This window comes from Rattus norvegicus, chromosome 1, assembly GCF_036323735.1.
Source record: "Rattus norvegicus strain BN/NHsdMcwi chromosome 1, GRCr8, whole genome shotgun sequence".
Taxonomy (NCBI): Eukaryota; Metazoa; Chordata; class Mammalia; order Rodentia; family Muridae; genus Rattus; species Rattus norvegicus.
Window position 1 is genome coordinate 127,280,102 of NC_086019.1, and position 13,739 is coordinate 127,293,840.

Below are 13,739 nucleotides of genomic sequence, written 5' to 3' on the forward strand. Positions count from 1 at the left end.
TTTCCCCATCTTTATTAACTTGAGTATTTCTTATTTATATTTCGACTGTTATTCCCTTTCCCTGTTTCCATGCCAACATCCCCCTAACCCCTCGCCCTTCCCTTCTATATGGGTATTCCCCTCCCCACCCTCCCCCCATTATCGACCGCCCTCCCCCAACAATCACGTTCACTGAGGGTTCAGTCTTAGCAGGACCCAGGGCTTCCCCTTCCACTGGTGCTCTTACTAGGATATTAATTGCTACCTATGAGGTCAGAGTCCAGGGTCAGTCCATGTATAGTCTTTAGGTAGTGGCTTAGTCCCTGGAAGCTCTGGTTGGTTGGCATTGTTGTTCATAAGGGGTCTCGAGCCCCTTCAAGCTCTTCCAGTTCTTTCTCTGATTCCTTCAATGGGGGTCCCGTTCTCAGTTCAGTGGTTTGCTGCTGGCATTCGCCTCTGTATTTGCCGTATTCTGACTGTGTCTCTCAGGAGCGATCTATATCCGGCTCCTGTCGGCCTGCACTTCTTTGCTTCATCCATCTTGTCTAATTGGGTGGCTGTATATGCATGGGCCACATGTGGGGCAGGCTCTGAATGGGTGTTCCTTCAGTCTCTGTTCTGAACTTTGCTTCCCTATCCCCTCCTAAGGGTATTCTTGTTCCCCTTTTAAAGAAGGAGTGAAGCATCCGCATTTTGGTCATCCTTCTTGAGTTTCATGTGTTCAGCACTTTCTTAACAGTCACTAACATGTATTAGATACTGTTGTATGCCCTGCAGTTTCAACAAAATGTCTCTTTTCTGCCACCATTGGTTATCTAATCCTGACTGAAGCAAGCATGAACTTAAAAAGTGAACGTGAGTGTATAGTGCTGTGATTGGGAGGGTTAATCTAGGCAGGGAGATTTATTTTAAGGCATTCTTTAGCACAGTCACTGTCTGAAAGACTCTTCCAAGACAGGAGTGTGTTCAAAGACCCATAGATGGAAGCACTGTGGGATACAAAAGGGGTTCATAGAAGGCCATTGTGGCCGCAGCGGGAGGGTGAGGAAGACAGCTGAGCAGGACTTGGCATTCAGGGCTTAAGCCATGTGAAAGAAGCTTGTATTCAGGGTGGAAATTTTCTCAAGTGATTTGAGCCAGGAATTTGACATGAGTGTATGAATTAAATCCTCAAGTAAATATTAGTGGCTGTTCTTAAAATTAGCCTTATGAATTTTTAAGAGCTTTGAGTAAAATTTATTGTTAACACAATTTGTTAACATTTTTGTTGGAGAGGGCTGTTTTGAGACTAAAGCTCCATTCTTCATGAATGAGGTGTTTGGGGATTGTCAGGAAACAGGTTCTGGGCATCACTATGAGAACGGATTTCTGATAAGAGAAAGTGCAAAGCAGATTGTATCCTGGCTTTCTGCTAGTGACCAAAGAGGCTGAGAGCTTAAAACGTGCCTTGTCTAATTGTGTTGTAAATCTTAAAATGATCATCACGTCCTAAATGCCCTTTGAGAAATTACTCCTTTCCAAGGCATGTGAGAGCTCTTGCTGGGGTTTCTAATATTTGTTTTTCCAGTCTTTCCTTTTAACTCAAGCTGGATTTTGAAGTTGTATTGTTTACTCTGTACAGTTTGAGCGCAAAGGTCTCGTGAAGTGTACTTTAGAGCAGATAAAACTGGGTGCTGGTTCTCATCCCTTAAAAAATGATCAAAGACATGAGTGTTAGTGGTGTCACATCTTAATAAACCCAGATATCCATCACAAATGTCTCAGGAATGCCTTGAGGCTAGCTAACTAGAGACAGCAGATCAGCTGAGGCCACCTTACTGGTTCTGTTGGCTCAGACCCCAAAGCTTTTTGGGCCTCATTCTGTACATACCCCAGTGCCGACCAATGCCAGCAGCCTGTGACAGCTCCTCTTCACAGTCATTCTTGCAGCCACCAGCAGCCATGAAGGCCTCCAACAAGGTCACAAAGGGGTTTGGGGATTGTCGTGTATTGTTTGGCTTACTGTGATTTTTTTTTTCTTTTTAGGAGAAATTGTTGTAAATGAAGTCAATTTTGTGAGAAAATGCATTGCAACAGACACGAGCCAGTATGATTTATGGGGAAAGTTGATATGCAGTAACTTCAAAATTTCCTTTATTACAGATGACCCAATGCCATTACAGGTATTTACTATATACTGTTTAATTATGTTAGGGCTTTAACTGTAATTAGAATATACCATCATCTAAATAAAAGATCAAAAGTCCTGAATGTTGGAGACATACTTTATAAATAGTGGAGTTGATAGACTTATCTGTGTGGGTAGGCAAGGGGTGATGGATCTGGGAGGAGTTGAGGGAGGGAGGACTATGAACAAAATACATTCATAAAACCTTAAAGAACTAATACAAATAATTTAAAAATCAAAATTAGTGAAGGAGAATGTCACACCTTTGCTTGAGGAATAGAGAGAGTGGGTTTTGTGATCGTTGGTTTGATCCTTTGGTGTAATCTTAGAGACTAGACTAGGGTCTTTCTACATACTCTGCTATTGGACTATATCTCCACTTTACAGAATCTCCCTGTACGGTTCAGGCTGCCTTTGAACTCTTGATCTTCCTGCCTCTGCTTCCCAAGTACATGATTATACCTCACATTAAACTTAGTGCGACTTTAAGTCACTTTGCTTTATTTACCCTCTGGGATTACTGGGTATGTCTTTTTCAATAGGGGAGGTTTTTTTCTCTTCATTTTTAGAAATGCATTTAAAAATATTCTCTTTGACTAATCATGAGAAAAACTTACTTATTTGGCATATGATATTATAAATGGTGAACATTTTACTGATTTATTTGTTTGCTTGTTTTTTTTAACTAATTAGCTCTTTTTTTCCAGAAATTTAAGTTCTACTTTCTAGTGTATAAGAGTGAAAAAATTGATAAAATGTCTAATAACCAAGCTTTTCTTTGAGTGCTTTGTATGTATTTTATTTCATGTAGTTATTCACTAATTCTTCAATATTTTCTGTATATTCATCTATGTGTTAATCTCTTGAATTATATTTAGACTAAATTTAAGGCATTAACAATTTGTGGCATGCAGGGATACTAGCTTATCTAATGTGGATGTGAGTTTTCCCTTTGCTTTTGGCTTCATTGAAGAATCTCTGGCCACAGAATTCATTCAGTGAGCAGGGGAAACCTAGTCTTGGAGTAGCTTAAATCCAGGACCGGTGATGAACCAGAGCTGTACTGTCAACAGTTAAGGTTTCAGTTTGAAAATGGTCAGGAAGTATTTGCTAGGAGGAGTAAAACAGTGAGCTCCCACTCACTAAAGCCTTCTTTCCTGCTTTCTCTCTGCCCCCTTCTCACTTTCTCACAGGCTCTCATACACCCCAGGCTGTCTTCACACTCTGTGTAGTTGGAATGACCTTGAACTTCTGATCCCTTTGCCCCACCTCCTGAATCCTGGAATTACAGATGTGTTCCACTGTGCCAGAATATTATGTGTTGCTTAGAATAAAACCCAGGACTTCTACCTACAGTCCCAGCCCCAAAGCTTTTCCTAAGGCTATTGTCCTTGGAACACTGAGGCAGGAGAATCAGTTTTAAGGTGAACTGGAGCAAGATCCTATCTCAAGACAAAACAAATCTTTTTTTTTTTTAAATAGTGGTCATTATGTTCTAGGAAATCATTTCCCACACTAACTCTGTATCATAAAAGTCAAATATGATTTTACTTTTTAAAATCTAATGACCTACGAGCCCCCTTCTTTCATTATTTTATGACAGATTCATCTAAAACTAGGTCTGCACTTGTTTGCCTATAAACTAATTACATCTCTCAGGTATTGTAGTAGCATTGTGGTATATATTTTAATTTCCTTCCTTAGATTGGAAGTGTGGGAGCTAGGTATGGTGATGTGTACCTATAATCCTAGCACTCAGGCAACTGAGGCTGAAGAGTTCTGAGGAGTTAAAAACCGTCCTGGGATGCCAGGTACAACCTGTCTCAACAATCACAGCACATACCTCTGTCTGCTTCCAGCTGACCTGTGCCGTCCACCTGTGCCACCCACCGGACACCTTTTCCTGTGGACGGTCCTTGCTGCCCAGGCAATGATATACTGAATTCCTTATCACATTAAACATAAGGCTTCTTATTCTCATTTTGATGTCATCGAGAAAAGAATTCATATGAATATCATTTTTTATTTCAGAAATTCCATTACAGAAACCTTCTCCTTGGAGAGCATGATGTCCCTTTGACTTGTATTGAACAGATTGTCACAGGTATGTAGTATTCTGCATGTGCTCTCTCTAAAAGTTGAAGCTGTGTGTGATAGCTACGCATATAGGATAGCCTTAGCTACTTGGGAAGCTGAGGCAGAAGATCACTTGAGTTCCAAGGCTCAAGGCTAGCCTGGGAAGCATAGTGAGATAATTTCATAAAATGGAACGGGTCTCTAAAAGTTGATTGAAATCCAAAAGTATTCCTTAAAGAGCCATAGTCTCAAATATTTGAGTTGGAGTTTTATTTCTATAGATGTATTTTTATATATAGTCCTTTTTAAGTCCCAAGAACTCAACTTAGAAGTCAAGGAATTCTTGTAAAATGGAGATAGTTTTTTAAGTTTACAAATTGTTCTCTTTTTAGTTAAAAATTAAATCATTAACTATCTCAACCTAAAGACTCTAAAATATCTCCAATATCAAAGTTAGAGCCAGCTTCCCAAAGTTCTAGGAGCCACAGGCGGCTGTGAAAAGGCAGGAGCCCAGCAATGGGGTCTGCTCCAGCAGCCATGGTTCAGTACTCATCTCTGCTGGGAAGCTGCTAAAAATGCTAACAAGAACCTTGTCACTTTACTTCTTCTTCAGTGAATGACCACAAGAGGAAACAGAAAGTCCTAGGTCCCAACCAGAAGCTGAAATTCAATCCAACAGAATTAATTATTTATTGTAAAGATTTCCGAATTGTCAGATTTCGCTTTGATGAGTCGGGTCCTGAAAGTGCTAAGAAGGTAATGCTGTTAAGCTTTATCGAATTCTATACTTTGCCATTTTTAGTCAGTGATAGTTTAATATAAATATTTTTCATTTCATGTATTTGTTGTGAATATACATACATGTGAACATGTGGCTGTCAGAGGGCCAATTACTGTAGATGGGCTTTCTTTTTACCACGTGAGTCCTAAGGATAGAACTCAAGTTGAGCGAAGCTAGAAGCATCCTTACCTGCTGAAGCCTCTCCCGGCCCTGCGTGCATTTCTTAACTGCTTAGGCTTTTTCATAGGGAGAGCTATCATTAGCTATCTCTTCAAGTAAAACTGAAGTCAAACATATTAAAGGGACTATTTTCCTGTATAAGTTCATAGCTACTTTAATCTGGGTACTCTTCTTATCAGCTGTTAAAATATTAGAGACTCATATAGACATGAGTATATTTTCTCCTTTATGACCAGCCAAGTCCTTTCTTAAAAAAAAAATTGAAAAGTTGGAGATCTACTATCATTGCAATTAGTGAGGCTTTTATTTTAGGTTTAGAGAATTTTGTGAACAGAGTAAAAAGCAGACTACATAAGAATTGTGTAAATAGGTAGCTATAGGAGGGGCTAATGGTTATTAGTGCTTTAAAGAAGCCTTAATGAATTAATTTGAAATAAGTGCTGAAGGGGCAGCTCAAAGCCAGATACTTTTTAATTGATGAATTTCCCCTTGATTTCTGGGGGATGTTTCATATTTATTCATGGAGTAAAAGTCCAGAGCGGAAACCATTTCTTTGCTTCCTTGTTTTAGCTTTGCCAGTAGAATGAAGCTGGTAGACCACCTGCCCCTCTGTTTAGTCTGATGCAGAAGACATAGAAAGCTAAGAAAATCCCTCTGCAGCAGGAACAGAGCAGCAGTGTCCTTCCTGATTGACGAGGACTGAAGCTAGCTTACCATGGGTGCATCTGTTTTCCACGTTCAGTAGAAAGCAGGAAAACTCCTGTTGTTGCCAGTGAAGGCTGTCAGAAATATCTCAAGGCAGCTGGCTGCCTTCTTCATAGCCTTTGATGAGGAGATGGTAGATTTGTGGAATGCAGGCATGAGCTTGCTAAGAATGGCTGGATGACTGCTGGTACTATGACCTAAGTGACAGCAGTGGGTCTGAGCATTGTTTTTATCCAGAGTCAGCATAGCCATCTATTATGATGGCTTGGTAACTTTAAGAGTCTTCTCCGTGGTTGGATTATGCTGTTTGTGACTTTGGCATTTTACATTCAGTGTGCCTGTTCTTATGTAGAAAGACTTTAGGACTGATTAAGTAGAACACTGCATGTAAAATATTTAGCCAAGTCACTTTCTCAACTTAAATACATGCTCACATTTTCATTGACCACAGAAGCTAGAAGCAATGAAAACTCCATCACCACAATGTGTACCTTGTTGAGAGTAGGATTACCACAGGACTCATGACGTCAAGTAGAGTGTTTCACCTAGAAATCCAGAGACATGGCCTAATTTTCTTTCAGAGAGTTTAAAGCACTCCCACTCTTAGAATTATTTGGGTTGTTCTAGAGTACCTGTTGGTTATGGTTTCTTATAGAGCACAGGATCACCAGTCCAGGATTACCCTAACCACAATGGACTGGGCCTTCCCCCATCAACCACTAATTAGGAAAGTACCCTATAGGCTTTCCTACAAGCTGATCTTATGAAAGTATTTTCTTAATTGAGGCTCTGTCCTCTCAGATGACTTTAGCTTGTGTCATTGACATAAAACTATCCAGCACTCTGTGTGTGTGTGTGTGTGTGTGTGTGTGTGTGTGTGTGTGTGTGTGTGTGTGTGTGTAGCTGGGGAGCGTGGGGGGAGGTGGGGGAGCAAATAGCTCCTTCACAGTGTGCTAGATTTTCAAGCTAGGAAAGAAGGGAAGGCTGTAGCTTGCTTCCCTAAAGCAAGTCCAGTCAAGATGGACAGGAATGGGTGAGTGTGAAGGGACAGTCACAGCATGAAAGATGCACTGTATCCATGGGCAGTCACTGGTGAACAAGCCGAGGAAGCGCTTCTAAGTTCAGGGTATCCATCCACCCAAAACAGTCCAGGACTTCATATGTCCTTTCTCAGTCTAGCTTCTAACAAAATCCTTTGCCAGTGTTGTTAAAAAAAAAAAAAGTCTTACCTGAGGCTGGAGAGATAGATTCCTTGTCTGCTGTGCAGAGATGAGAGAAATGAAGGAAAGAAGGGAAGCAGGGGGTGGAGACAGAGGATTTAATCTGGTTTACATGTTCTGAATATAGAGTTGTGTGGGTATCAGAGCTTACTAGGTTTTTAAATTTTACTTTTATGTGTAGAGTGTTTTTCCTGCATATTTGTCTGTGTACTACATGTGTTCCTGGTACCTCAGAGGGTGGAAGAGAGCGTTGGACCCTGAAACTGGAGTTACAGATGGTTGTGAACTGCCATGTGGTGAATGGAATCAAACCTGGGTCCTCTGCAAGAACAGCCAGTGCTTTTTACCACTGAGCCATCTCTCCAGCCCTTGTTTTTTAATCTCAAGTGAAGGAAAATGTCAAATTATATATCATCAAACTCTTCTTTGGATAGACCCTCACCAAACATCATTGTTTCCCATGAGAGCACAAGGATAGGAAAGATGAATAGAAGTATGATACAGTTGCACAAACTAACCTAATTTAGTCATGATACAATTGACAGAGCCAGTTAGACAGCCAGCCAGTTTGTGGGTCAATTCAGAGGAAGCGGACACCATGGCATATACCTGTAGTCCCAGTTACTTGGTAGCATGAAGCCAGTTGCTCTTCAGTTCAAGGTCAGCCTATGTTACAAGCTGACATCCTACCTCTGAAAAACAAGGAACCCTGCATTTTTCACCTGGGCATGACTGTGTGTATCCACTGTCCCAATGACAGGCTGAAGCAGGATTACCTGACCACAGCCAGAGTTCAGGGCTAGGTAAGCAGTGCAGCGATACCGTCTCTAAAGTCAGAATGCAGTGAGCGTCACTGGGGAAGTGAAGGCTCAGGTTATTTGCCTCCTGGAATCTTTAACGTTGAGTTCCCTATGGGAATGCTTTGGCTTTTGTTAAGTTCTTTTAACGGGATCAGATGCACACTGGCATTCTGTGATACGAGAACCACGGATTATTTCTGAAACACTGAAAGTGTTTCTGCTTTTTGTTTGAAATGAGAAGGCTCAGAATATTGACTCACTGGTTCACGTTTTGTAAAAAGTTGCTCTAATACTGGCTGACTGTCTAACTGGCTCTGTCAATTGTATCATGACTAAATTAGGTTAGTTTGTGCAATTATATCATAGTTCTATTCATCTTTCCTATCCTTGTGCTCTCATGGGAAATAATGATGTTTGGTGAAGGTCTATTCAAAGAAAGGAGTGTGATGATATATAATTTGACATTTTCCTCATAGCAGCTTTGAACCACCATTTCCTTTGAATATAAGTTTGCTCAAAACTGAGGTATAAAAAAAGGGATTTTTAATTAAAATATCTAAGATTATCTTTAATGATTTATAACTTTAAAAATACATAGATAAATGGATGAATGGTAATTGAGTTAAATATCTAATGTCTCTATTTTATTCTCAGTTGCAAATTAATTTCGTTCATCTAGTTAAAGAGAGGGGCTGGAGAGATGGCTCAGCAGTTAAAATGTCCCTCTGCCCTCACAGAGTGCCTGAGTTCACCTCTGAGGACCATGAGGCAAGCTCCTAACTCTATAACACCAGCTCTAGAGGATCTCATGCTGTCCTCTGGTCTGTGTGAGCATGGCAGGCGCATACGCACACATGCAATTAACAAACAAACAAAAACAGCAAAGGGGGAACAGCGTTGGAGAGCCAGCCAGCATAGTCCTGTACAGCAGCATTTAGAAGGCTGAGACAGAAAAGTACTTAATCTAAAGGCAACCTGAGCTACATAATGAACTCTTTAAAACCAAAAATCAAAACAAAAGACTACAGCGGTCAGTATTGCTCTTTGTTTGTGTAGGCCAAAGGTCAACCTTAGGAGCCAACTCCTTGTTTATGACACAGGCCTAGAGCTTGCCAAGTAGCAGACTAGGCTGGCTGGCCAGTGAGACTCAAGGGCTTGCCTGTCTTCCCTTCCCCACCTCTGTGACAAGTGGCCTCCTCTCTTGCTGTAGTTTGGGAGATCAAACCCTGGGCTTTATGTCTGAGCAGCAAGCATTGTGTGAACTAGCCTACTCCACTGGCCCAGGCTTCCCAAGTCAGTCTCACTCTGTAGCCTTGGTTGGCCTTAAAGTGGTAATGCTGTCTCAGTTTTCAAAATGCTGATGGGATTGCAGGTGTGAGGACACCTGACTGGCTGTCATTTTTGCCTGAAACCTGACACTCCTTGGCACTAAGCCACAGGAATATAGGGAGCTTAGTTTGTTTGCAAATGTGATAGGGCTGAAGGTTAATCATCTCCTACATTGATGTCTCCAGTGCTCTGCTTCAATTGAAGTCAACCATGGGGTTTTCCTTTAAAAAGTATTAATTAGGGAATATTTATATAAGAATAACTTTACATGCAAATGAGATCTTATGAGGCCTTTCAGAGTCCCTTACCAGTAGAAGCTAGGACTTCAGGCATAGGCTTTTAAACAGTGTGTTGGGAAAAGTGCCAAGTGACATACATCTGACGTCCTCTCTTCTTTGCATCATGACTGTCCTCTAGATAGGCAAGTGTGCATATACCTGTGGCAGACAGTAATCTATGCCTGCTTGTCATCACGCTTCTCAACTGCAAACCCACTTTGGCCTTATCAGAAAAGCAGCTGTCATGGAAGTCTCTGAGCCGATTTTCAATTTCACAATATTATTTATTGTCTTTAAGTGTGCATGCTACATGACAAACCTGCTTCCTAAGCTAGTGTGCCACTGGATAACTCAAAGGAGCCTTAGAAACAGGCCATGCTGGCTTTTGCTTTGCACACAGGTTTTATGCTCTTGTGCTTCATAAACATTTGTTCCACCATTAGTGATCTGTGAATTTGTTCTGTGTATTGGGCATATGCAGCTTTCTAATTTTTTTTAGAACAAACAGGAGACTAGTTAGTGGTGGGAGGGTGACCCCTTCATGGCTATCCCAGTCACTGATCTGTCTACTGTCATGTTCAGTGTTGTCATCACTAGACACAGTACCTGTCTAGAAAGTCACAGGTGATGCTACAGCATGCACAAGTTTTGGCTTCTTGGGCTCCAACCAGGAAAGTATGGTAAGAATCATATTTACTAGACATGGCTGTTTATAAGTATGACCAGCTGAGAGGAGCAATGAGCATACAGAGGAGCGGACAGAATGATGCACACTGACCATAGGTGACTAAGGGAACCTTGAAGTTTTCTTGTGAAGACAGCTATGCAAATACATAGAAACCAAGTTTACTGAGCAAATTGCTAAGATAGCCAAATAATTAGCCAAAAACACATTTTAGAAGACAATACTTAAATATAAATTTCTAGAATTCAGAGAAGTCTATAGAGGCACCATAAGATACACCTGGCTGGTAAATAGAGCCATCACGAAAGCTTCATAGTGAGAAGTGCAGTAGGTTTGTATATGAAACTGGGTGCCCAGAGGACTGGGAAGGGAGGCAGACTCTGTCATGGGCATAGATGCAGAAGTTTTGCTGCTAGAAGTCCTTCAAGGAGGACTGTCTTAGTTTCTCCTCCTGTTGCTGAGATAAACTCCTGTGACCAAAGCAACTTAAGGGGGAAAGGGATTATTTGGCTCACAGTTCTGGGTCAGTCTGTCATGGCAGGAAAGTCAAGTTATCAGGAGCTGGAAGCAAGCATCAGGTGACATCCTACCATAGTAACAAGAGCAGAGAAGCCTGCTTCTGCACCTGCACAGTTCCAGGACCCCTGCCTAGGGAGTGACTCTGCCACAGTTAGGATGGACCTTCCCACATCTGTTAGCCATCAGGGCATGTCTAGAGTCTCGTCTCCTAGTTAATGACAGCTAACATGACACAACACAGGTCGATGGACAGAATAGGATTGCAAAGAGGAATGAATATAGGTAGTAGGTAGTCTTATAAAATTCTAAGTGGGTCCTTACAGGATGCTCTGTGGTTAGCTACTAAGAAATCAAGGCAGGAAATGTTTTAGGGAGCTTTTCCTTTAGTTAAAAATCTAATGAGAAAGGGGTTGGGGATTTAGCTCAGCGGTAGAGCGCTCGCCTAGCGAGCGCAAGGCCCTGGGTTCGGTCCCCAGCTCCAGAAAAAAAAAAAAATCTAATGATAAGTTCTGTCTCCTTGGTTATATGATTTAATTTTTTATTACAGGAAATGTTATTATCTGGAAGATGCTTTAAAATACAGTTTAAGCAACAAGCTGACAGAAAAAAATGGTTAATAGAATTTGCACCAACTCATTCCAGACACCATTAATAAGAAAGGAGCTAACAGCTAACTTTCCTTGCTTGCTCATTGTCAAAAGTATATCATTCTAGTCTAGTGCTTCACATCTAAGTCAGAAACAACCACTTTAAGAAAGGCCATCTACCCTTCTTGCTCTGCACATGTCTCAAACTTCTTTTCCCTCTTTATTCACGTGGGAATGGCTTCTTTCTTAGTCTCATTCATGGCTTTTAAGCGTGGGGTACTGTCTTTCATTCTATCCAGTAGTTTTCAAGAATAATAGCACTTCGGTATACAGCGTTCTTTTGAGGCAAGGCACGCTCAGTTGTTAGTCCTTAAAACCGCACAGGTGTTTCCATCATTTCAGAGACTAGGAGAGCAAGGCTCTGCGAAAGGAGAGCGTTCACACAAGTCCTAGCAAGTGCTTACTAGAGCTATGACTTACACCGTGGTGTGCTGGTTGCTAGGCCATGCTTTTCCAGTCTCAATCGCTTCCACTTGAACGCTTTGTCACTGTGCTTCTCTGACAGCCGGTCTTTTATCTCTGTAGGTTTAGATGTTGCTAGCTTTAGGTTTTACAGTCCACTTGGGATTTGTTGTTGTCGAGTGGATGTGATGTTGCTGTCAGTTTGGAGAATGCTTCTTTAGCCTTCAAGTTTTAGTTACTGGGTAAAGTTATTCCACTTAAAATGGAGCTCAGCAAATACTGAATGCTTACCACATACCAGTTAAAGATTGTCTAGGGGACAGAACAATGAACGAGATACTTGGCTTAAGTAGCTCATTCATATTCTAGGTCAACAGAAAAGCATGTAAATAGTATCTGTCATTACTGCCCCTGGATGACTCTCCCAGTGACCAAGGCCTTATTGTACTTTAAGTAAGTTTGTTAAATTCAAATTCTAAATGTAGAATTTTTCCTAGGTATGCCTTGCAATAGCTCATTATTCCCAGCCAACAGACCTGCAGCTACTCTTTGCATTTGAATATGTTGGGAAAAAATACCACAATTCAGGTAAATATGAAAATACTAAGTATTGTGATTAACTTTACATGTGTCCATTTTATTCCTGTATTTGTTAGTGTTTTCGTGAGTGTAGATTTATTACATTGTAGCTGCTGAGAAATAAACGCAGTGCATAAAAGAGCCGTTCTCAGTGTTTGTTGAGGAATGATCAGGCAGCGTGAGCACCAGTTTGCAGGAGTGGAAGCACCTATTTTACCTGAAGGCAATTTGTGTTTTATGCTCAATATTTCTGCTATTTTTATTCCATAGCTTGAATTTTAAAACTGGCAGAAAACCCAAAGATAGTTGAAAACCACACAATTTCTGGCAAATATGATTTTTTATAAAAAAGCTAAAATAGTTAAACCCTTTTAGAGAATGTTAAGATTTCCAAAATTCTGACTTTCTGTTCTGAGTAAGACCAATGGAAGGAAGATGAGCAAAAACTAGATGCATTCTGAGGTAACTGGGCACTTCTGGGGTAACTGGGCACTTCTGAGGTAACTGGGCACTTCTGAGGCAACGAAATGGTTTTCTCCACATATCTGTGTTAGCCATGACATTATCAAGAAAATTAGATTGAGTCATGTAATTACATTTTTAAATAGTATTTCTAAATAATATAATTCCTAGAGATGCGGCATCTCCTGTTAGTCCCCTGGTAGGTTAGTGACTGCACAGTGACAGCTGCCTGAAGCACACATTCCACCAGTGTTCAAGAAAGAAAATTAATCAAAGGTCTTTTTACCCCAACATGGCCTAGATCAATGGTTCTCAACCTGTGGTCTGCAACCCCAGTGGCAAACTTCTACCTCCAAAATTATTTATATTCATAACAGTAGTGAATTTCAGTTATGAAGTGGCAATGAAAATAGTTTTATGGTTTGGGGTCACCACAACATGAGGAATTGTATTAATGGGTCACAGTATTAGGAAGGTTAAGAACCACTGGTCTGGGGTTTATAGATTATTAATTGTACTGAACTTTTGTATCTCTTACCTCATAATACATGGTAGTGATTTAAATAGCTTACGATGCAGGCATTTTGCAGATTCACTGTGGTGGTGTTGCATTGAAACGTGGTGTTAGCACTTGGGACACAGATGCTTCAAGTACATCTTCATCACTTGTCACACTCTAGGGGGACACATGAAATAATGTCTCTGAACAGCTTTCATTTTGTGCTTCACAGAAACCAGATACCACAGCATTTGTGGCTTAATTTGTCTTATCCATATGTATAGGAATTATAGCTTAGGCTTGAACAACAGTTATTTTTTGAAGTTGATATTTTATGTAAATTCACTTCCTATCTAAAAACCAAACATAAGTCCTTGACAGTCAGCCCCGGAGCAGTAATCACCAAGCTCTTTATAAGTAGGCTGTGCCAC

The 13,739-nt window shown here is 40.8% G+C and overlaps 1 protein-coding gene across 4 annotated transcripts in view; it reads left to right on the forward strand.

Moving 5' to 3' along the window:
- Positions 1-13,739, forward strand: part of Mtmr10 (myotubularin related protein 10) — a 51,483-nt gene that overhangs the window by 8,963 nt on the left and 28,781 nt on the right. For all 4 annotated transcript variants that reach the window (NM_001100846.1, XM_039079931.2, XM_039079929.2 and 1 more), the window contains 4 exons: positions 2,005-2,141; positions 4,178-4,250; positions 4,836-4,978; positions 12,266-12,356. In NM_001100846.1, coding sequence (NP_001094316.1) covers positions 2,005-2,141; positions 4,178-4,250; positions 4,836-4,978; positions 12,266-12,356 — 444 coding nt within the window. The remainder of the gene's footprint in view (positions 1-2,004; positions 2,142-4,177; positions 4,251-4,835; positions 4,979-12,265; positions 12,357-13,739) is intronic.